Raw genomic sequence first — 25,485 nt, 5'->3', positions numbered from 1 at the left:
AAACAGGGTAGAAACCTGGAGTCAGGAGCTGATGCAGAGGCTATGGAGGGATGCCGATTGCTAGCTTGCTCCTCATGGCTTGCTTAGCCTGCTTTTTTTTAAAATAAAACCCAGGACCACCAGCCCAGGGATGGCATGACCCACAATAGGCTGGGCTTTCCTCAATCAATCACTAAGAAATGCCCTACAGGCTTGCTGCCATCTAATCTTATAGGAGCATTTTCTTAATTGAGCCTCCTCTCAGATGTCTTTAGCTTTGTGTTAAATTGGCGTAAAACTATCCAACACGCACAGTACAGTAGCTGTATTATTATTTTTATTGGATTTTTTTGTTTATTTACATTTCAAAAGTTATCCCCTTTCCCAGTTTCCCGTCTATAAATCCCCTATCCCATCCCTCCGCCCAACATCCTCTGCTACATATGCAGCTGTATTATTGGAGTGTTCACTTTATATTAATTTCTACCTCCTCCTTACCCATCAGCAGTATTACTGCTAATCCCAAGCCCCTAGGATACTTGTTTAAGTTCTCCAATAGATTCAATTACTTTTATTCCAACTTTTACAACTCATCCTTTTACGTTACTCGATATTCTTGTAGGTTTTTTTAAAGCCTGTAGATATTTATATCTTTATATTTGTGCATGAGTGCAAGCTCCCAGAGAGGCCAGAAGGGGGCATCAGATCTCCTGCAGCTGAAGTCACAGATTAATATAGCCTCTGGACTTGGCAGCTGGAAGCAATCCCAGCAAGAGCAGTGTGTTCTTTTAAGCACTGAGCCATCTCTCTTGCCCTAAGTCAACGTGCTTTAGTATTAAACTAAGTGATGTCTTAATGAAAATGTCATCGAGAACTTTCCTAATTGCTCACATATTCATTTATCCACTAAACCAATATAAATGTGCTTGATCTAGGCTGTGTCTTAAGGGGGCCAGAGCGGAAACAATGACAGCTTCCTTGATCTCATGAATCCTATAGTCTAGCTGGAGGATGACTGATAGTAAACAAACAGGCACTGAACAAGGCAGGGCATGCTGGTCAAGAATCACACAGAAGATAGTGTCATTCACACTTTGATGTCTGAGACCCCAGTCATCTCTGTTCAGCTCAGAGGTGATGAACCTCAACTATTATGCTTGACAGTTTCACCAAGGGTAATATTCAGACGTTCTGGCCCTGAGCAGTAAAGGGTAACACGTGAAGGCAGTTAAAGGACAGCCTTGCTTGTGACGATGGCCTTTCAGGGAAGGAACTAGCCCACGCTGCCAGTCTCTCTAGCTTCCTCTGCCCTGCCGCCTCCCTCTGCATCAGCACATGCTATTCCAAACACTCTCCAGGTCAGATCATACTTGGTTCCTCCTCGGCACATCCCCCTACACAGAGCATTTCAGCATCGCCACCCCTGTTGCATCCTGGCGGCCACGTCCATCATCCCCACCTGACGGCCATTACCCTTGCTGGATGGTCTAGTCTCCTCTGTCCCAATGAAGCACACTTCATGGATTGCAGGAAGGATTTCAGCCGTTATTTGTCTGCCTCCAGGAGATTCTAGGCCATAAGTAAGTTCAAAGGGGAGAGGAGTTTGCAACTGGATCTTGAGTCTGAAGGCAGCCCAACCCTCTCACTGGATATTTTTTCTTTCTCTCAACATAAGCAACAAAGTTGTTTTATTTTCCACACCCAAGAACGCGTCTAACAGGTGGAGTCACTTATAATCTTGTGGATTTTTTTTCCTGAAAAGCCTGTGTCACTGAATCAAGTCATTGAAAAATGGCAGCTCATCCTGACATTCTAACACTTCGCCATTATATGTAAAACGCCAAAGCAGATGTTTTGTGTGAAAATGTCGCTTTACACGTACAAGCAGTTTTGCTAATGAAGAGGACCAATCACACTGAAATTGTCTATTAGACACCGACAAACAACCATCCCAAACCTGAGTCCCACTGTTGGAGAACTCTGGAGAAGTCTGGCTGCAGCCTAAATTTAACTTTCCAAGCCCCACAGAAAAATAAACAAATACAAATTTTCAGGAGGAAAGCTATTTTCTAAACCACATTGTTGCACGTATAGAATCAGTTAGGTATCCATTCAAGCTAATTTTTCATAAATTGAAATAGTTCCTTGGGGATGTTATTTCTTGATCTGTAGCTAGCTTTATGTTCTAACCTGCAAGGTATTAAACTACACTTTAAAAACTGTCCACAGCCCTGACATCCGGAAAACCTGCCAGTATTTAAGATGTGGCTGTGTTCAGACATTCCTCTGGTCATGTGAAAAGGGTTTGGAAGGTTAATGCCTACTATCCTGGTATCTCCTGATGTCTCCTCTTTCTGTCAAGGGGAGAAATAAATTACATCATGTATTTTACTCATTGGGCACAATGAGTATAAGGCCCCTCCCAAGAACTCAGAATAAACTGCATCAAACAGGTAAGATGTTGACATGAACTTCAAAACCCAGCACCCCAGTAGAAAGACAAGCGATGTGACCAACCCAGGAATCAGGAATACTAGTTGGTATAGTAAAACTAAAATTGGTGGAAAATTACAAGAATCTGTCAGGAGAGGGCGACACTGGGGAGTTGGTATTGTGCCCAAGTTAAATAGCAAAGCTGTGCCTTAAAACTAGTGATATCGAGGGTATTCTTGTTCCCCTTTTAAAGAAGGAGTGAAGCAGGGAATAGGGAGGCAAATTTTAGAACATTGGCAAAAGGAACACCCATTCAGAGCCTGCCCCACATGTGGCCCATACATATACAGTCACCAAACTAGATAAGATGGATGAAGCAAAGAAGTGCAGGCAGACAGGAACCGGATGTAGATCTCTCCTGAGAGACACGGCCAGAATACAGCAAATACATAGGCGAATGCCAGCAGCAAACCACTGAACTGAGAATGGGACCCCCATTGAAGGAATCAGAGAAAGAACTAGAAGAGCTTGAAGGGGCTTGAGACCCCATATGAACAACAATGCCAACCAATCAGAGCTTCCAGGGACTAAGCCACTACCCAAAGACTATACATGGACTGACCCTGGGCTACAACCTCATAGGTAGCAATGAATATCCTAGTAAGAGCACCAGTGGAAGGAGAAGCCCTTGACTGCCAAGACTGAACCCCAGTGAATGTGATTGTTGGGGGAGGTGGTAATGGGGGGAGGATGGGGAGGAAGCCCATATAGAAGGGAGGGGAGGGTTAGGGGATGTTGGCCAGGAAACTGGAAAGGGAATAACAATCAAAATGTAAATAAGAAATACTCAAGTTAATAAAGATAAAAAAAAAAAAAAAAAAAAAACTAGGATACCATCCCAAAGATGTTCAACATTTAATTCCACGAGCTGTTTTGACATCCTTTTAGGTTACAAAAGGCTTTAGGTTATAACCCATGGACAGAAATATAACGACGGTATCATTCCATTTATATATGCTTGAACCTGGTCTCAATTTGATAGCTAAATAAATGAGTAGATTGCACAGTACACAGAGGACTTTCCTATGTGACCTCTGGCTTCCGAAGCACCTTCCCTCAGACTGTGCGGAAGGAATGATGGTTAGAGTTACACCTCACCAGCCTCCAACTTCCCCACCATTGAGCCTTCCTACTGCAACCTTGGCGCTCCCTTGTCTTGTCTCCAAACTGTGAAAATTCTGTATTGAAGTCATGCCGTCATCCTCACATGCCCCAGCCTGGAAACAATAAACAGTCAGCACCCATCAAATACAAGTCTGCACGGCACAAACTTATTCTGCGAGCTGGAAAGGTTACATGCTATCATTGGGAAATATCTGCGGACAGGCTCGCCTCTGCTGAGCAGTCTGCTCGCGTCTGCCTTCTGTGTGAGCCGGTCTTTTGTCCTGCCGATTGTGGCCAGGGGACAGAGAGGTAGGATGAGATAAAGTATACACAGGCACATTAAAGAGGGTGAGGGAGTTACCTGAGAGTCAGCCTTCTGCACCTGCAGCTCTGGGCTGACTGCCGTATCAAACGCAGAAGTTCACACAATTACCTCTGTTTATGAATTCGCCGGGTTGTTGGCCCAGTGAGCCACGCTTCACTATCAAACTCACAGAATGGCATTGATCTGAGGGAAATTTCGAAATGGGTTCTGACTTTATCTTCCCAGCTCATGTGCCGCCTCCTTAACGCACACCTGGAGCTTGTCACATCGGTTTTAATTGTGTTAAAGATTTCAAGGTCAGAACAGTTTGAATCCAATTTTCTTTCAGGTTAGAGAGAGGCTGATCCTCGGCTTCTCGGAGGGATCTTTTTAGATAGCTCTCCGAGATCAAAGCTAGTAATAGACGAGCTTAATATTTGGATTAGCCGTGTTCTTTGTCTATTGAGTTCTCGTCGGCTCAGTGGAATACAGAGCTCCCTAAATTTAGCATATCATGAATTATTCATAATTATCACTTAACCAATAAGACTCTAAAAATGTTAATTTCAGAATATGAGCTTCCTTTTTTTTTTTTACCATTTTATACTTTTCCATTCAGTGTATATGACTTGATATTATTTTTCTATACTATATAATACAGCCTTCTTCTTGTATTTCCCAGATGGCAAGTAATTTTTTTCCATCTATCTTAGACCATAATGAAAAAGTAATACTTTTTGTATGAGTTTGAAAGCATGAGAACTTTTCTTCTTGTTATTACTATCATTATTATCACTATTATTACTACTACTACTACTATTATTATTATTATCATTATTATTATTATTATTATTATATTATTATTATTATTATTATATTTCAAGATGTCTAGGCAAGTCAGTAACCTTTACCTTAGGATTTGCATAAAATTTGACCGGTGTGGATTTCTTGACTAGGCACAAGACTAATAGTTATATTATATATATGTAATATATATAGTATATTGTTATAATTCAGAATCAGTCTATGGAATAGTTGGTTCTTCTGACAGGAGGTCAGGAAGCTGCCTACAAGAATGAAAAAGACCGGGCACAAAGACCCAGGACCTTGCTTTCACAGCCTGCCTTTCCAAAGGCAAATGTTGAAGCACTGTAAGGCTAACTTGTCTTTTTCGAGGCTCATGCAATTTTATTCTATAAAATGAGGAAGTATCAGTGTGGTTTCCTCTTTTCAATACTCCTTGGTCAAGAACACAATTATCCATGCCAGACATGTCTTAGTAACATTTTCCTAATGGTTGCATGATATTTTCTCCTGATTTGGAACTGGGTAATAGGTTGTAACAGAGTCACCGAAGAGATACAGTGTGTAAGCTGCAGAGGCTGCATTTGAACCTGGATGCAGGTGGCTCCAAGACCCCTTTTGTCCTGCTGATAGCCCCTTACATTTGGTATTCTGGAGTTACCTTCTCGCCTGTGATATTGGTTCGATGCTACACCACTTTATGAAAATTATTATAATATACACATATATTCCAGGATAAGCAGAGGAACTCTCAGCTTGGAAAATGGGCACATGTGTGCTTTAAAAAATAGGAAGAGGAATGAATATAATCAAAACACATCCTATTAAATTCTCTAAGAATTAATATTTTTTCTGGAAAAAAAAAGAAGAAAGAGATCCCTCTGAATGCACTCTCCCGGATATTATGCGATGTCTCGTCTGTCTTCTAGGATGGTAAATATTAACATTATAGACAAGAAATTAATGGCCCTGATGGTCTCTCCAGAAAAGAATGGACAGTCTAGCTCCAAGATTGCTAAAAATCCTTCTCTTGGGCCCTCGGGGATCTCTTCCTTTCAGTACTTACACAGTTTATGTGCGTTATAGGGCCATGCCAGCTTTCATTCGTACTCACAAAGTTGCTGCGATGGTTGAGGACTGAACAGTAGGTAAGCAGTTTAAATCACACTGTACCTCCAAAAGCCTGGAGCTCCGACAACGAAGTGGATCGTAACGGCACTTAATCATCCTCCATTCAAAAACCCCTTCTGATACCACGATCTGTCTTGACCTCTAAATGGTCTGATTCCTTCCCCCAGTAACTAGCCTCTCTCTCAGACAGATGATCCTAGCTGAGACCAAAGCCATCTGGATTCGGGCAGACTCTGCGGTCTTTATCTTTTCCGAGTTGGGTGTTCGCTAGGATAAAAGATGTCTGGAAACTTGAAGCAATTTTCAGATGACCCAGAGAATTTCTCTGGAGTTCGAGCCTCTGGGCTGCAGCTCCGAGTTGAAGACTTATTCCCTCGTCTTTCATCTCTAACAAAGCCCAGCACATGGCCAAGAGCTGCTTGTAAATCACTGCTAAGCACTGAAACTTCTCTGTATCATCAGACACTAACCCTACTCCCAAATTCCTTCCCAGCAATGTCTACATTTAAAATTTACATGAAAATCGCAGGTGATATTTGTTAAAAGAACAGCTTTGATTATATTGTAGTCCATGACCACCTGCTTGAAATGGAGTGTTTCATATGCAGTGACACTTTGTACTACTCTCGATTATTTACTGGAGTGAGTACATAAACATGCATAAATAGTTTCCACAGGAGAGGGGCCCAGGCATGTTACTGTAAGTTAGGTTTTGCTGAGAGAAACTATGAAGTGTATGAATTTTGTGCAAAGGTCATAGGAATTCCGAGGACAAGGCTAAATGCAGCCTCAATCTCAAACGCCTAACAACTGAACTACAGTACCCAACGCACATGACAAGGGCCAGATGAGAAAGCACATGCATTTGGAGGGAAGCAACCCTGTGTTACAGCATTGATCATGATTCTACGAAGATTATGTCACTTCAAGCTTCAATTAATCATGCCTTAAAGAAAAATGGTAATGAGTGTTCCAGAAATGCAGCCCCAGGTAGAGGTCCTGTCAAAGTGATTTGTTCTGTGGGCTGAAGGAATGTAGACTAGAGAGTTACTGTGAGGGGAAGGGAAGCAAAGCAAGGAAAAGAAGCTGAAGAAGAACCGACATACGACCGCTGTACCAAAGCCCATGATAGCCATGACCCTCGCCTTCTCTCAGTAGGAAGGAGTGCTTTCCCAGGGATGAGCTTCTCAAGGGCACGCCTTAACTCCAAAGAAACATGGTGAAAGTTAAGGTGCACGTGACCATCTGCTTCTCTCTCATTATCTTATCACCTGCCAGGGTTTGCTCTTGAGCAAGAATAAATAAGCAGGTGTCAAAACGAAGAGTCCCTCTGCAGAGGGAGGAAGTAGAAAGTGGAAGCTCTTTATTCAATAATCTACTGTTTTGGTGGCCATCAAGAAAGACCACTGTTGGGGTTGGGGATTTAGCTCAGTGGTAGAGCGCTTGCCTAGCAAGCGCAAGGCCCTGGGTTTGGTCCTCAGCTCCAAAAAAAAAAAAAAAAAAAGACAGAAAGACTACTATTACCCTGATTTTTGCGGCACAGTCCCCTATTACAGATGTTAATTGGCTAGCTCCTTTGTGATTTCAGCTTCTGGATGAGCATACCACACCAATGATTGCAGTGTATGCTTAAATGATTCATATTAAAAATAAATAGTGTGTCATTGTGAGGGAAGTAGAAATATTAGTAAGCACATTCGAAGGCCAGGTCACTTCATGCTCCACTGCTGCGTCGGTAGTCTCTCTCCATGGCTACACACTCTGCACAGGCATTGGTCAGTGGATTCATGTGTGTTGCTCAGATGGTTTTTATAATTAACCGTTGGAGGATCATAGACATCGTTGTCAAAGCTCTTTTTGTTATTCTCACTTTCTATCATCCCTTTACCTATACAAACACTACCCACCATGTTATTTTCTTGAATCACATCAAAACTGTCTATAGTTACCCAAAACGGCTAACTCTGCAGCTTTGCTTTAGACTCCAGAAGAATTCCTAGTTGAAGCTTGCTTCAGGAGAGAGCATGATGACCACTGAGATCCAGTTGGACAGGCAGAATGGGCAATTGCTGGATTTTTTTTTTCTCTTTGTGTGAGACAATTGTTATTAAAAGGAAATCTTCTTTTATGCTTATATTGAGGAACATAAGTCCAAGCAAGAGAAGGCAAGCTCAAGGAAATTCCCCCTTGTCACTATGGAAGCGTGGGATACATATGGCAGCACCCTTTCCTGTTACCCAGAAAACCCCGCCAGAACATAAGGAGTGTGGCAGGTTACGGATTTTTATAACTGTGGACACCCCATAAGCAATATGATACAGGAAACAACAGGCAGCGGGCTGCGGGAATCCATCACAGACCTGTTTGAAGGCTCATCCTTAGAAGTGATATAAAAGAATATTCAAGAAAACATATATACAAACAAGATGGCACAGACTGAGAAAGGTTATATTTAGGAATATATATGTAGGGGTTGGGGATTTAGCTCAGTGGTAGAGCACTTGCCTAGCAAGCGCAAGGCCCTGAGTTCAGTCCTCAGCTCCTGAAGAAAAAAAAAAATAGAAAAAAAAAAGGAATATATATGTAGATCTATATACTATATAAGCAATAACCAATGAAAAAAGACTTAGATTTGAAAGAGGCCAAGGAAGGGTATGAGGAAAGGTTTGAAGGGAGGAAAGAAGGGAGAATTGTTGTAATTATATTATAATCGTAAAAGTTCAAAATGTAAACACTTGAATAAGTGTTATTTTAGATACCTCATAGGATGTTCATGTAAGTGTGAGGTATCCCTAGCTTATTCTCCTCATCTGAGTATCCTGCACCCTAGTCTTCTTGATACAGATGTCTAGGTCTCTATATGTTTCACAACCTTAAGTTGTTCATGAGCTTATAAAATCCATTCTCCTTTCTACAGCCGCCTTCTGCTAGCACCATTCTACCACTGGTCAGAGAATGTGTTAATCAATTCCTAGCTGCAGGTGGACTGAGGACCCACAGCAAAGGCATTATTAAAAGGGTGGTCTTCACATTGAATATTCAAAGGAGGCCAAGGCACGAAAAAGTGACTGAAAGATCAAAGACTTTGTGATCATGCGACAAATACCAGTTGTGGAAAATGGATTTCCATAGTGTAATCAGGAACTTATGTAAGAAACCTGCATGGCTGATTTATTCTTTATCCTGATGGTGAGCACATAGTCATAATTATGATCTGTATGGCACTTGGCACTGGATAAACTCAGTTACAGGCTTCTAAGTTCCAGAAAGAGAATCCCTTTTAAACATTTTTTAGTACTTATTAAAAATAATTTCGTTTCCATTTAAAAGTGGCTCACTTTTAAATGACATTTTCCCCAACCTGAATTACCCTCAGATAATAAGGCCCTTCCGTATTCTTAGTTTTATTTTACAGAACAGGAAATTCATGCTCAGAGGACCTTCATACAGTCATCATTTTCTAGCTGTTAATTTGAAAGAATTATTTCCAACTGCAGATGACTGGTGCCATGCCCAGTTTCTTCCCACACTGCCTCAGCTGCTTTTAAATCTTCTCCCTCCATCCTGGCTGTGATTTTTAATTCCTGTGGTTTGACTATATCCTCCACGTTTTCCCTCCCCCAGCAAGATTCATAATCATAAACCAGGTTGTCAAAACTCCCATTGCTCGTGGCCTCTAAGAATCGCTGCTAAGAGATACTGGTGAGGCTGAGGGTTCTATCCAGTCTGAAGTGGATCCTGAGAGGCCTGGATCAGATCACTCTGACTGGAAGACCAAGCCTGCATTGTGGAGCCATCCGCATTTCCTCTTGCTCCGTTTTCAATTTGAAAGTTCAGAATTGGTGAACCTTTACTGGTAGGAACTCATCAACGATTCAATATAATAAAAGTATTCCTAGCTTCAAAAGAAAAAAGTGGCATAATGAAAGATGAGGATCTTAGAAGGTGAGAATCTCCAAGTCCGTTCATGCTTCCCTGTCTTAACTAGAAGTGTTTATGCTGAACCTTAAACAACCTCGAAGAACAAGGTGACTTAAAGATTGACTATATGCTTCTTCCTAGTGATGGCCACACTTGAAAATCTTATTTTTGTATCTGAGTAGCAAAAAAGAGGGTAAGCCCTATGGTTATACTCTCGATGACTGGCCTTAGGGTTTCATTGTTTAAAAATTAACAATGTCATTGTTTATAATACTCTAATTTTTTGAGAATGTTATACAATGTCACTCTTGCCCTCTTCATTGCCATAATGCCTTCCAACCCTTCCTCCTCACAGGACCTCTGAACCCACCTCTACCTCCTCCCCATAATGCTTCCCATCCGCTCCCACCTCCTCAGCCCCCCCACCTCATATGCTCTTTATTTTATTTTAAAACTCACAAGTACAATCTGAACTGCATAATATGAGTCTATTACCAGAGCAAGTTTTACCTAACAGGAAACACACCCTTCAGAAAAAATAATTCTCCCTCCCCTAGAAACCATCCATAGTTCCTCAGGCATACCCTTCCTCCCTGCTAGAATATCAATTAGCTTGATTTTGTGGAGGCCACCACTGCCACTCAAAGTTGATAAAGGTAGAGGGCTTATCATGTCGAGAAAATACTGTTTCACTCAGGTCCTCCTTAACCTCTGGCTGTTATCATTCTCTTAGGATCCATGATCTTTAGAGCAAGGTGTATACAGATGTCAGAGTTGTGGTTGAACACTTCCCTAACTTTTATTCAATGCACTTTTATCAGTTGAGAGTTTCAGCATTAACCACCACAATCCACTTGAGATCTTCATTGTGATAAGGTATGAGAGATTCGCTTATCTATGGGTACAGAGATCTATGTTCCTTTAGCAGAATAATCTGGGCCCATAAAAGCTCACTCAACATTGGTTCTTGGCCAGAATTACAGTGTGGGGTGTATGTTTCCTCCCATGGAGTGGGCCTGAAATCCAATCAGAAAGTGGTTGTGAAGCTCCTGTAACATTCATGCCAGTATTGCACCCCTTGGGGATGACTCACCACACTGGTCACTATTGTAGTTCATGTTTGCAGTTGAGTAAGACTGTTGGTGTCTTATCTCCCTGCTCCCCTAGCATACACAGCACCTTCTGTTACTATGGAAACTAACCTACTAGGATGAAGCTCCCTGATCAGTACCAACTCCATTTCTCCATTGTTCTAAAGCCAATGGGTGTAGTTTCTTCAGTAATAAGATCTTAACATCCGGGTCTCTCAGGCAACTAAGAAGAGTGGCAGTAATCTGTATTATTAGGGGTGTCTCTGGGACACAAATAACCAAGAACTCAAGGGAAGGAAGGAACCACACATCTGGAACTAAGCTTTTTATTTGACAACCTAGGGCTCTGGGAGGAGTGCTTCTGCTGTGTAAATTAACTTTAATTGAACAGTTTTCTATGGATATAAATACAGTGTGTGTGTGTGTGTGTGTGTGTGTGTGTGTGTGTGTGTGTGTGTGTGTGCAGATGATAAAATAGTAGCTTTCCAAATGGTCTTTCAAACATCCTACATGTTAGTTATTTCCCTAACTCCTCCTCTCTCTCATCTCTTTCCCCACTTAAACCTCCCTCCCCATCCCCTCTCCTTTTCTATTTGCATCACCTGTAACCCCATTCATTTTCCCTTTGCACTTACTAGGTTTCTTCCACTTTCATCTACAACATACATGTCACTTGAATGGAAATAAATAAAATCATTCTAAACCACTGGCCATCAGCATACCATCAAACTGAGAACAAGCCCAGAGTTATCTGTTCATGATAAAATCTAATATTTTATCATTACATCATAAATATAATTACAAAACCAGAAAGCAATACAACTATGATACATTAGGTAATATGTATTTTGCCCAATAACATAGACAGGAAATTTAAACTTGTGAAGATGTTGATCAAATTATATATGACATCTTGAACCAAATGTGTTCATAGGCTATAATGAATAGCAGTTTATAAACGATGCCTGACTTATACCTTGATTTTAATGGTCTGGGAAAGGTCTAAATGCATATACAGGGGTGCTCAAGATGCACAGTAATTCAACACTTCCATGTCATCGCCAACACAAAGTCCTTTGTCAAATGGAACAAAGTTTGTCCTCTGTAGTTAGCTCCCAATCTCTTGCAGTTTCAACCAGAGAGCGTAGCTGAAACATCCTAGTTATGACTCTTATTCTCGTGTTTAACTTTAGACAACTGACTCCTGTGCTTTAAGGATTTATTTTTCTTGTAATACAGACAGATAAATTTTTTTCTGGGAATGTTCGATTATATGGGTAAGAACAGATAAGTTGTTTAGAATATTGTCAAGTACATGATACCACTTCAATAAGTTCCTTGATAATATTATCATACATTTTAGATAACCTAATGTAATATAGCTTTTATAAAAAAAAAATAAGCACATAATCAACTGGGGATTTTCAGTGACACTATCTTTTTGTGACAATGCAAGGTTTTACACACTCTAGGCAGGTGTTCTACCACGGAGCTATACCCCAGCCCTCTCAATCAGTGCCCCTTTCAATTAGTACTTAATGTATAGAGAGTACGATAATGTTAGTGATGGGGCTCAACCACCAAGGAATTTAGATTCTCAGGACCTACCTGGTTTCTTCAAGTTTCTTCAAAGGGAGATTTATTTGGCCACCAAATCTGTGAAAATATTCTGATTGACAGTGACCTGGTCCTATGAATGTATGCCACCCCGGGCTTCCAAGAGAAAGCTAGAAAAACATGGTCCTCTTTCTCTTTGGATATATGTGTAGGATCTTTCATGTTTTCTAAAAGACCCCAGCATTTTCTCTAGATCTTTCCTTCAATTCTTCTAGCACCAGATCCTCAGATTTGGTCACCCCTGCCCCTCCATACACAGCACTCTCTCCTCACAGCCCATCTGCTGATAGCCCTTCTGTTTCAAGTTCAACCTCTCAAGAAGACTGTCTCTGATTCATGCTACCATGGGGCGATGCTTCAGTGCATACTCCCATAAAAACTGATTTTTCTTTAACAAGTGTCAAATACACTAACATAGTTCACTCTGTAACAAAGAAATATCGTATTCACAAATAAGATAAATTGTATGACATAATAATTAAACTAAATGTGTCTCATACTCATCAGTAAGAAAACCAGTAATGAGGGGGCCATGGAAAGTGAAGAAGGGACTTGACTGGACAGTTTGTGCCCCTCCATTCACATTTCTGTTAAGCTTATCTTGGAAGTACTTCTGTGATGGGAAGAGACACTGTTATTTCCTTAGCCACTCATAAATCCACCCTTTTATTTCATTGTGACATAGAGTACCTCTGTTTGAATATATATACATTTAAGCATCATTACAGGAACCAATGATGGCACAAGCCAACATACAGTTTTCCTTGTGCTTGGTGAAGGAAGAAATAAACGGATCCACAATCATTTGGAAAATTGTCAAATTAACTGAGGAAAACTGTGAGACCCTTGAGAAGTGACCCTCCTGTGGAGTGTCTTAGAGTAACTTGGTTTTTGTGGTATTCATACCTCACTAATTCAGACCCGAACAGACAAAAGGAGATACTCCTTTTGCTATTTCTGTCTATTTGTACCTCAGTTAGCAGCAGAAGATATATGCTATTTTACCACTGTAGCTAATGCATGGCAAGATATCGTGATCACAATAAAGATTAATAAATATTTGTTAGGGAAATTTGTATTACATCATTTATAAAATCAGCCTGTTTGACAGATACAGAATTCAGACCTGAAAACTGATGTAAAGATGGGAAAACTTTCGGGCCTTTTGAAACATCAATCTTGAGTCTAGTTTATGTCTCTAGAAATCTAAACTGAAATGGCAGAAACCAGACAGTGAATGGGGCAGGACAGAGTTGAGTGTCACATAATGAAGACTTAAATGTACAAGGCCACAACAATTCTTCCCTCCATTTCCAAGCCAAACTTTAACCTATAGCTAACACCTCCCTTATTATCCTAGGTCGAATGAGCCGGACTCGATTTATCATTATGCCAACCCAAGGAGAAGGCCGACGATGCCCCACAGAACTCACCCAGCAGAAACCCTGCCCAGTGACACCCTGCTATAGCTGGGTCCTAGGCAACTGGTCTGCATGTAAATTGGAGGTAGGTCATGCCATGACACTTAGAGAATGCTTCTCAGTCTATGTAAAGCACTTGTGTCATCAAGTACAGTGATTGGATAAATTACACAGCACCAGGTTCTGGGCACATGTTATTTTTAACACAACGGAGAACATGGGAAAATGCAGGCAAGTGAGTTAGTTTCACACAGAGTGGCACTGCTAAGAGTCTAAACAGCCATTCATTAGGCACTGATTATAATAAGCTAGGTCACGAAACTGCCAATCTCTCCAGCATCCTCGAGAATTCTGTGGTTTTTATTTCTTTGCTCGCTGAGAATATCAAAGCATTCTTTAATTAAGCAAAACCCTGACTCTGTAGAAAAGCACAGCTTGCTTCGGATTGTGTTTCTTAAAAGTTAACTTTCAGCTTTGGCAATGCCTTGCAAATGGACAGAAGATGACGAGAGGATGAAAGCTATATTCTAACTTTATTACGCTAACCAAGGTTACTACCCTTTCCTCAATAATTGTTGTTTTATTGGCCTGAGATATAAATGCTTAATGACATCATCGTATGTCACAGGCCCTGAGCTTCTGCTTGATCAGCAAAGATCTGCTACTGTGTATCCTCTCTGGCTTCCGACTTAAGGAAGGGTGCATTGATTTTCTCTATTTCTGTCTTTTAGTAGTTTATCCTTCGGTTCATATTCTGAAGCACATTTTAATTAGGCAACAATAATTTTGATTACGCATTAAGAAATCTCCAGAGTATTCTCATAAAGATGTTTAGTGCCCCTGCCAGGATGGCCATGTTCAGCAGCTTGGTAATCCTGCTGAAATTAAATGCCCATGTTTCTTAACAGGTCTCAGAGGAACAAAGTGATGTGGGGCACTTGTTTCCTGTTCCTGTTTTGTCTTGTATTGTGTTTTGAAGATAAGATAGTCATACAGATTGATAGACTCAGAAATAGCTTAACAGCTCAAAGTCTACTTGTCTGAAAATCTCTCTGAAGTCTTTGGGTATCTCAAGTATTATCTGAAATGACTGAAATCAAGAAAAAGGATAAAATAGTTCCCTTTATGATTATGACAACTTTGAGAGAGTAAATAAGGAGTGTAAGGAGCCGTTATGGGGTGAGGGCAGGAAGAGTTAACAAAAGCAGAAGGTGGAGGGTGAAAGGGGGGAGAGGCTCGGGACAGAGAATGGCTACACTCCAAGTCTTACCCAGCATACACTCCTGTTCTGTCTGCCTTTGTAACTTCCTTTTTCCTTCTCAAGTATCAGCAATCTTTTAGTCTTTGATAGAGTCCAGCAATTTGTCTTGCAGGATCGTGTTGGGCAAATGCCCAAGGGAAGCTTTTACTTTCATGTTGACCTTCTAGCAGAACCACAGGGACAAAGATGAGCGGTAACCATGGCTCTCGGTGGCATTGGTCTGGGTATTGGGTAGTGTGGCTTCCCTGCTACGGCAGTGATTTAGAGGCCCAGGGACCCATGGAAACAAGAGTTGGCTTTTGCCTCAGAAAATGGCAAAACTGCTTCAATTTCTGGACAGGGTGAGTCTTAGCCACCAGCACTTGGTAGGGATGTCCTTACTGTAGTTCACTTTTTGCTTGGGTACCTACCTGCACAGGGGTAGTCAATGCTCTTTCCAATGAGTTTGAGGTGGATCTGAAGCTGGTTAAAGACCCTGCAATCATAGATGGAAACAGATGCAGAGATCCACAGCCAAACATTAGGCAGAACTCAATGAATCCCGCAGAAAAGGGGGAGGAAAGATTGTAGGTGCCAGGGCAGTCAAGGATACCACAAGAAAGCCCACAGACCCAACAAATGTAGACTCATATGGACTCACTAAAATGGAAATGGCAATCAGGGAGCCTACATGGGTCTAACCTAGCCCCTCTGAATACATGTTATAGTTCTGTGGCTTGGTATTTTCATTGGATTCCCTAACAGAAAGACCATGGGCTGCCATGCCCAGCTTCAATATGAGGTGAGGTGCCTAGACTTATTACAACTCAATATGCCATGTTTGCTTGATATCCCTGGGAGGCCTGCCCTTTTCTGAAGGGAAAGGAAAGAAGAGTGGATTGGGACTGGGGTGAAGGGGGAGACTGGCAGGAGAGGAAGGAGGGGAAACTGCAGTGGAGATGCAATATATGAAATATATGAAAATAAAGTTTAAAAAAAGCAAGAAAATAAAATAAAGATGCTATAATCACAAACTTTTGGCTGCCACCTTCCTCCATCTGGTGGATGAAATCAGACACTTAAAAGCAAAATAGCTCAAAGGAAAAAGGCATAAATATAGCAGAGCCACAAAAGAAAGGACTCAGGGACAATTGCTGGGCTGACTGTCCTGAGTTCCCGATGTATCTGACTTTCCTGAAGCCTGCTAATTCTTTGTGAAGCAAATACTCAGGATCTTGTCACTAAAGTGTCTTTTCTTAAACATATTGCTAAGTTTTTGGCATTGCTGATTAAAATACATGCAGACTTTTCACCCAACGGAAAACTATCTCTCCCCAACAGTTCCCTGCTTCTCCTGTCTGCACACGTTCTAACCCATTGGGTGTCTGTCACCGATGGTGGTAATAGCGTGTCAGTGGCTGCTTGACTTTGGGAAGTGTCAGGCAACAATGATGGAGGCTTGCAAATGGCACTGTGGATGTGACAAGTCTGCCTCTATTTTTCATAGAAAGGCATTAGCAAAAAAATGGACTGAATTTATCCACCAGATGGAGGAATGTGGCAGCTGAGAGTTTCTGATGGCATGGCGGGGTCTTTATTTTATGTTTTTTATTTTATTCTGTTTTTTGCTCTTTTTAAACTGTATTTGTTTTCATATATATATATATATATATACATATATATATGTTTTCATATATATATATGAAAACACCCTCAGATTCTGTTAGCTCTACCTAAGCTCCTCAGCCACTAATATCTTTTCCTGAAGAGTTGAGACCCTAGAGTCTAGCAACCATAATATTGTTCGTAGTTCTGGCAAATTTTAGCTGTATCCCCCGTTGGTAATTATCTAAACGCTCTGAGCGTCATTTCCTCATCTAGCTTATGCTAGCAGCAAATAGGCTAACTCCTGAACGCCCTCCTATCAATTCTCACACCTTCTGAGGCTCCAATCCTCCATATAAATTGCTGTAGTATTTGCATATAACCTATATCTTCATTTACCCGTATACATTAGTATTTCTTCAGTAATTCTTTCGCTAATTATTAAGATATATGAGATATGCAAGCATTTGTTACATGCCATAAGAAATAATGACAAGAAAAGCAACCTATGCAATTTCAGTCTGGAAGTATTTTATTTTTACAAAAATTTTAATTCTTCAATGATCAAACCTGAAACTGGAGAACATTGATTCTTGCAGATATTTTTTAAGTAACGTATATGAAATACTAAATATAGTGCCTAACATAAATTAAGAGCTCAGTGGAATGTATTTGTTACCATAAATTTGATTGAAACTGTAGTTAGGTTTATTAGTGTCGTCTGACTGTTGACATCTGGTAGAGGGGAAAATCCAATGTATACAAAACTCCGCTAATGATCAAGGCAGTGCAGTGTGTTGGGGAACACTTCCTGTTTACCTCCTTGCTCCAATAAGCTGGGGTCTGCCCTCCCCCACCATAGCGTGTGAATTCTGCACAAGGGGAGGGCTCGCTTCATGAATGAAGGTGTCACTCTGATGTTTATTTCTTTTCATATGGTAGCTGTCCTTAAAAGTGTAAGAGATTAAGGGTGAATATGGGCTGATCCCAGGATACACAGCAGGAGCCGATCACTGTTTATCTTGGTTTTTAAGATGATCCCCGTGCAGACTTGTTTCCTGCACTGCTACACAAGCTGCCATAGGAAATGCAAAACAACAAAAAAAGAGCCTCTCATCGGATTCATCCCCTCAGTTAAAGGTATCAAGGACTTTCAAAGCCCACATCTGCGGCAGCGTCTTTAGACTTGTTTCCGAGTATAGAAAGTCCTAATATTCATTTGCACAAACGCACCTCAGCTGAGCCATCTTCAAAACGCTATATGAAGGAGCATTCCCCACCAAAAAGGAACTTTAGTTTATTTTGGCAGTGAGTTTTTATTAGAACATTTGTTTTGAATGTTATGCTGTGGGTTGATGTTAAACTTTTTTCTCCAAAAAGGCATTTAGGCCTAGAATTATGATACTTTTCATAAATAAAGGATTCCATAGAAGTGATCCAAGCAGTGATAGGACCTTGATAGATCCGGTTTGGGATCTCACTCTGCTCTTCATAAGACTGGCTACTAACATAAGAGGGATAACTGTAGGGGGTGTGGGAAGGTTCTGTTCTCATGACAGACCCAAGGGGGCAGCTGTCCTTTTACTACTGGGGACATGAAGAAGTCCCATCTATAATGAACTACCCACTTGCACTTTAACCTTGAATATCTTAAGCTCCCATGAGGAGTGCATATCCATCACTTACAAATTATTCAGCCTAAGGTATTGTGTTATAAAGTAGCATGAACAGACAGACTCCTTAATCAACCAACTATAATCGCTATCAAGTTTTTATTTTCTAATAAAGTTTTGTTATAAATAATAAATTGGTATTGCCAATTTATATACTGCCTCAGATTCTTTATGCCTTCACCTGCTGTTCCCCCAAGTTGAAACTCCCACTTTTTTACTGGTTGACCATTTTATTTATCCTCCAAGATCCCCAGAGGATATGTGAAATCTGATAATATCGAACCTAGCATTTAGCATAATTTTCCTATACATTAACACCTGTAATCAAGTTTATTTCTAAGTTGGATAGAACAAGAAACACAAGATAGACCCAGGAGGTTGCAAACATTATTTCCTTGTTCTTTAGAACCGCAGTTAAATAAATAAAGCCTACTAGAACTCGGGCATTGTTATACCAGAGTATTTGATCTGATGACCAGGGGCACTGTCATGTGACTGGCAGATAGACTGTGGGAATGTTCTGAACCTGTTCAAAAAGGGTTGATTCACATCTTGTATGAGACACGATGGAGCAGAAGAAACTCGTCGTGTTCTTCAGAGTGATCTAAGTTAAGCACTTACGATGTTTATATCTGGAATCTGATGCTTTGGATCACAGTTAACTACAGCTAACTGAACTCTTACGATTGAACGTCATTATCTTTGACTTGCCTTGTCTGGAAAGCACCCAAGCTGGTGGTCTGCCATCTTTTCTCTCTAGCAGGCACCATGAGCTCCCTCGATGCCCTGAAGCTTGTGCAAGCATGCCTGGCCAATGCCAGCTGGCCCATGAGGGGACAGACACCTACTACTGCATGCCCAGAACCAATGATATCCTGACTACTTTGACTGATGCTTTTGTCTTTTTGCACTTCTGCTTCTGTAAGTGCTGTAGCATCTCCAAGGTCCAGACACCGCCATATCTATCCTCTGCAGAAAGAAAAGACCAAGAGGGGATGAAACACAAGTCTCTACTGTAGAGGGCTGTGTTTCTACACCTACAGGTAGATGACTGTAGATACACAATATCTAAACGAAGACATAGTCCCGTTCCCTGCCCCACCGCTTCCCAGAAAAGACACACAGAGTAATCAAAAGAACACAAAGAAATAGAAAACTAGCTCTCTGCCAGCTTTTGGACTTAATGGACATGAATTATACATGGCTGTATAGGAGAACCGGTACCAGAATGAACGCTGATCAGATTCACAGAGTTTCTGGCATCATAAATGCATCTGCTGTACCTCAGGTCTTTCATGCTTTATGGGTAGCACTGAGGTACAGGATGCCACATCTGGAAGACATTATGAGTGACCCCCAACACATTCGCAGTTGTTTGTGACACTGGATCCAGCGTGTAATGCACTACCTGGGTTTGCTTCCCTTCCCTCTTTGTGCTTCAGTTCTATCTGACCCTTCCCTCCGCCCTCCTGGCACAGAACCTCCTTTACATTGAAGCTCCATCTCCAGCTTTGCCTCCTGGGTATGTGTGAGCAAAGGAAGCTGTCGGCTGAAACCATTCAAATTCTCAACCTTCTGAGGTGAACACCTTATCAAAACCCTGGTGAAGAGACCCATCTCCTGAGTGTCTGCCGAAACCTGAAAGAACAAGACACTTGGGCTCTATAACCACCAAGCCTTTTAACTCCCCATTTCTGTTTCTATGAGGCACTGTATGAATGTCCCTCCTTGCCCAGCTTTCTGTGTGACACAAGCCTGAAACATCCTCAGAGCATTTTACTCAGGACAGAAGCCAAGCTGGGAAAATCACTTCGAGGAGCAACAGAGAAAAATCAGTTTTATTTGAATCCCAACCTGATCTGTGTGAAGGGGGAAAAAAAAAGGATCAAATTCAGCAAAGAAAAAAAATTAGGAAAATTAAAGAGAAATTCATACCCTGGGGCTGTGCATGTTCTCTGGGAGACGATTGTACATCAGACTATGTTCTCATAGACACAGAGACAAATTATGCATTTTTCTCTCACTTTGGCAATTCTATCCAAGTGAATGGTCTTATTCTGGGGACATAAATTCTAAAGCAAGTGCTTGTGTTCCTATGTCACTTCTCTTGTCAACCCCTGAAATTCAGTGATGCTTTGTGGTCAACAGTCGGGGGGGAATTCTAAAAAGAAGGAAGCTGCTGTGTATCCTTAGAGTTTCCGTGGGGAGCCCAACTCTGAGATTTGTCTAATTCTGGGGGCACCTTTTCCTCTCTTAGGGTGGAGATTGTGGGGAAGGAGTCCAGGTGCGCAGCTTTTCCTGTGTCGTCCATAATGGCTCAATATCCCACACAGCTGTCCAAGTGGAAGACACCCTGTGTGGAGAAGTACCCTTCCAAGAAGGACTCCAGAAGCAGCTGTGCTCTGTGCCTTGCCCAGGTGTGCGATGAGCAGCGCCCCCAACGGTGATCTCGTTTATTTTTTTATTTATGCTGATTTTTTTTCCTTCAAGTACTACCATATCAATGTTGAATTACTTATTTGATTTAACACATTTGAACTGTGGGTCTAGTAACATTTTAAAAGATGCTGAGTAAGGAAAAAATGAGTGGGGGGGGAAGCAGCACTAACTGTGAAAACAAAAACTATGCTAGGATCCCATCTCATTTCACTGGCCTCACTGGGCAATGGATTCAGCATCTAGTTAATGGTTTGGTCCGTCAGTGTCTGCACATTGCCCAACACTCAAAGTGCTGACTGGATCTTGACATTGATGATCCTGGGAGACAGAAGCAAGAGTGAGGCAAGGACCCTGGGAGTTCACTCTGTAAACAGTCAGGTTCTGTGTAGATATGAAGGCCATTGCTAGAAACATAGGATGATTACTTTATGTTAACACTAACAGTGCAATTTAGCTTGCATTGAGTAATTTAAGGTCTCAAAATACCACCTTACAATACAATATGCATGTGTGTATACCTGTGTGTATTTACATGTTACATACACCCATGTAGATTTAAGGGTACATCATTCACATGCAAATGTTTATATTTATGTGCCATTTGTCTACCCCATATGCTTATAGTGACAAGTCAATGTGCCTATGCATAGGGTACTTAAGTAATCTTTTCCATGGTTTCTGTGCCCATTCATCTTGTAATGCTATACTGGTCTTTGAAAATTAAGTCATTGTAGTCTTTATATCTCCTTTTTTTAAATTTTTTGTTTTATTTCCCTTTTATTGAAAATGGATCTGTTTCATACAGTATATTCTGGGTGCTATTTTCCTTCCACCAGCTCCTCCCAGATTTTCCCCACCTCCTATCTAATAGCCACATTATGCTCGAGGTGTGACAGCTGTGACTTGAAGCAGAGTTATAGCGATCTAATTTCTGCACTCTTTTGCTAGCCTCAACTAAACTATAAATTATTTTACCAATATTAGTGCTTTTAGGCTGGAAAACCTGTCAATACTTGGACCTTCCCATGTCTCTACACTTCTACCACCTGCCCCTTTGCATATCCCCTCGAATGCCCCCTTGCATACTTCCTCGCATGCCCCATTCCTGTCACTGATGTCTAGCACCTGTTCTCACCGTGTTTCTCCTGCCCCCTGCACTACGTGACTATGCAGGAGACTGCCACATTACCCCATGGTCCGAGTGGAGCAAATGTGAGCTAACCTGCATTGACGGAAGAAGCTTCGAGACCACGGGCCGCCAATCTAGGTCAAGGACATTCATAATCCAGTCTTTCGAGAATCAAGATAGCTGCCCCCAACAGGTTCTAGAAACACGGCCATGCGCAGGTACCTAGACCATGTTTCCGTGCTTTAACGAGCACTGACTGGTGGTGCTCGTTCTGTAGTTGGTAAGAGAGAGGTGACAGAACTGCTGTTCTCATATTCACCTGTAGGTGGCAAATGTTATCACTACACATGGAAAGCAAGTCTTTGGAACAATAACGAACGGACTGTGTGGTGCCAGCGATCAGACGGCCTTAATGTCACAGGTATGCCTTTCTAAGACTCATGTGGAGACTTCAAAGAGCTCTCCCAGTATGCTTTTGTGGAGGAATTCACTTATTAATTGAAGCAAGGTTGAAGAGCAGGCGGCTTAGACGGTCCGCATGGCAGGGTTTCATTAGACCCTCACTCCCATCTTTGAAATAAACAATCCTATGTGATGAGATAATAAAATACATAAGCCAAACAGGTCCGTCCAAACACAATAAAATACTCCCAAATTCATGCTCTCAGATAAATCTGAGGGAAATGCATGCTCGTTTGAAATGGTGGTCTCTAAACTGTTAAACCTCGTACCACCTCAGGACACACGCTGAGAGGAGCCCACTAAGCAACTCCAGTCCTGCATGCTTCCGGACCCTCTTCTCTGCAGCCGAGATTCTCAGTGTTGATAAACATACAATTTTAAAACCGAAATGTTTGGTGTTAATGCTGCAACCCAAAAACATTTAGATGTTATAGATGTTCATGTTTACCCACTGCAGGCTGATTTTGAATGTTTTCCTGCTTAGGGCGATTACTTAATGCCTAAAAATAGTCTGAAGGAAAGATTCCTTATTCTTAAAAGAGGGTACAATTTGATTGTACAAATGGCTTTCTCAATAATTTTAAAGATTTTTTTGATGTCCTCTTGTCAAAGCAAATTAAATTGACATTGATTTTTCTTTAGTACTGCAACTGACAAACAGCCTTATGCTAGACTGGGAGAAGTATACAATGGCTGGAGAATCGCAGCCACCCCCTTTCTCCTGTTTACATGCCTTCACATTATTGGTATTAAGCCATAGTGTAAACCATATAGTAATTTATACTGAGCTACCTCTTTTTCTTAGCTAAAACTAAGTACTCTGTAAGCATGCCTACTCAGGAATCAAAATGGCCTCCTACTCCACCATGGGCAGAGAGCTTTCAGAGTGGGGGGCTTTGATAGCCGAGTGGACCTTCTCAGTGCATTGCATGACTAGAGCCTAATTTCACCCTTAAAAATCTAAAAGCATGTTATATAATCTGTGCGAGTTAATCCTCCCTGGAGACCACCAGTTTGAAGAGTGGATGTCTTCCCCCTAAACATAATTGTAAAATAGGGCGGTACTCTATGGTCATCGCCAGCAAAATCCACATGACCAGGTTTCAACTCCAGGCGCTACCTCCAGACTACAGTGTTTTTGTGTCTTGTTTTGTTTTGAATTTTGTTGCCTGTTGTTTGTCTTATTTTTTGAGCAGTAGTGACAACTTGGCTGCTTCATTCCCCAGATATGTCTAAGCCTGACACTTCCTGTATAGCCTTGAGCCTGAAGCCTTTCTGCTAGCTGCCACACCATAAAGTGTAATTAGTTCCCAAATATTGCATTGCAAAGACTAGAGCCTATAAATTCGACTGACATCACACAAATACAGTTTAAACACTACCCTTAAGTGCATCAACTTCTCAAACTAATTATCTTGAAACTTAATGTCTGTTACCACTTTGAATCAAGAAAGGCAAAGCCACTATTGTACATGGGTGGAATTCAGGCTGTTGAGACACATGTCACTTTTACTTACTCAGATATGTGCACGATACCTGCAAGTGCTGTGTCGGACATCAGACTGTTCATCCAGGACTTAATGCTTTTGCTTCTGCACAGATGCTGAAGGGGGAGATTTATATGTGACTGTGTATGTTTATTATGCCTGGTTCATATAAAACTCCTTGCCACAACGCTTGACCCTGCGGCCCCTGGAGCAAGAGTGACATGGCCTTTGGAATCAGCCTAGTTACGTAGCTGGGTTTCCCAGGAATTGGAGAGACAATGTATGCATGGAATGATCTCTAAGCAGCTGTGTTTGCTACTCTTGAACACAAATAGAGATGCCATCAATTCTTGTACTGATCTGGGTGTTCACGGGCTTTGCCCTCAATTACAGACACATGATAGACTCTCGATGCCAATGAACATGGAAACACTATAAACGCCTCATTTGAAACATATCCCGGAGTGGTGACGAAGCTAGGGTTGTAGCACATGGCTGACGTGTGCATTTAAGCCGTGATAAAATAATAACGATGTTATCAACAGTAACTATGTCCCCAGTGTGAGGAGGAAGAACAAACTTTTAAATATGATTATCACAGATATGCCTGCAAATAACAGTGATATTTTCTTTGTAGGTGGCTGTTCCCCTCAGGCACGCCCTGCTGCTATTCGGCAATGCATTCCAGCTTGCAAGAAACCTTTCTCCTACTGCACACAGGTGAGTTACATGCTGGGCTCTCCTACAGGCATTATAATTTCAGTGAATATATATATATATATATATATATATATATATATATAGTGGGTCCTAAACCTCTGCTAAGTCCAGGCAGCAATTTTATGTCCCTACATTGCCATCTAGAGACACTTGGAGGGAGAACAACAATTGGCAAGGCAGCAGCTTATTAAACGTACCTTCAGCTAATTAATGCTCCATCTTCCAACAACTGGTTTCAGTTAATGTATGCATTCCATTTTCAACATGTGCTGCTTGGAAATATGCTCTCGTCGTCGTTCCTATTTGATAACATTTATTTTGTAAAATTTGTGGTACTGCAATGTTTATAGAGTTTTTAGTTTGCTAAAAAGTAGGTTTAAAAAAATGACTGGAAAAAACGCTTGTGTGTCTTTGTCTCTGTGCGTGCGTGTGTGTTTGTGTGTGTGTGTGTGTGTGCATATGTATATGTTGTGTGCCTATACATGTAGCTCTGTGTGTGTGTCTGTCTGTGTGTGTATAAGTATGTGCTGTGGGGGGTACATGCACATACATTCATATATCATTGTTTTGTAAAGCAGGATTTTTGTTTTTGTTTTTTTCCTTTCTATCCCTTCCACATACTTCTGTTGGGAACTGATGTCAAATGTGCATGGTATGGTAATTAGTGGCTATTACTAGTTGTAATGCATATATAATATTTTAAAGCTGTGTTGCATGTCTTAAAGAGGCAGGTTTCTTCTTGTAGTGTGTGTACCCTAAAAAGAATGCAACGAAAGTAATTTAGGCACTCAGTCCTATTTCGTGACTCTTCTTATTCAAGATAGGTTAATTTTTTTTTTTTTTTTGTTTACAAAAGGATTTTCTT

General features: G+C 41.2%; 1 protein-coding gene across 1 annotated transcript in view; it reads left to right on the top strand.

The window, feature by feature from the left end:
• The window catches only part of LOC116911550 (thrombospondin type-1 domain-containing protein 7B), an 852,321-nt gene that overhangs the window by 824,684 nt on the left and 2,152 nt on the right, over positions 1-25,485 (top strand). Inside the window, exons 22-26 of the mRNA XM_032915540.1 lie at positions 13,805-13,950; positions 20,641-20,800; positions 21,996-22,169; positions 22,277-22,372; positions 24,538-24,648. Of these exons, the coding sequence (XP_032771431.1) occupies positions 13,805-13,950; positions 20,641-20,800; positions 21,996-22,169; positions 22,277-22,372; positions 24,538-24,648 (687 nt within the window). The remainder of the gene's footprint in view (positions 1-13,804; positions 13,951-20,640; positions 20,801-21,995; positions 22,170-22,276; positions 22,373-24,537; positions 24,649-25,485) is intronic.

Source organism: Rattus rattus, chromosome 10 (genome assembly GCF_011064425.1).
Source record: "Rattus rattus isolate New Zealand chromosome 10, Rrattus_CSIRO_v1, whole genome shotgun sequence".
Lineage (NCBI taxonomy): Eukaryota > Metazoa > Chordata > Mammalia > Rodentia > Muridae > Rattus > Rattus rattus.
This window is presented reverse-complemented; position numbering and strand designations above follow the sequence as displayed.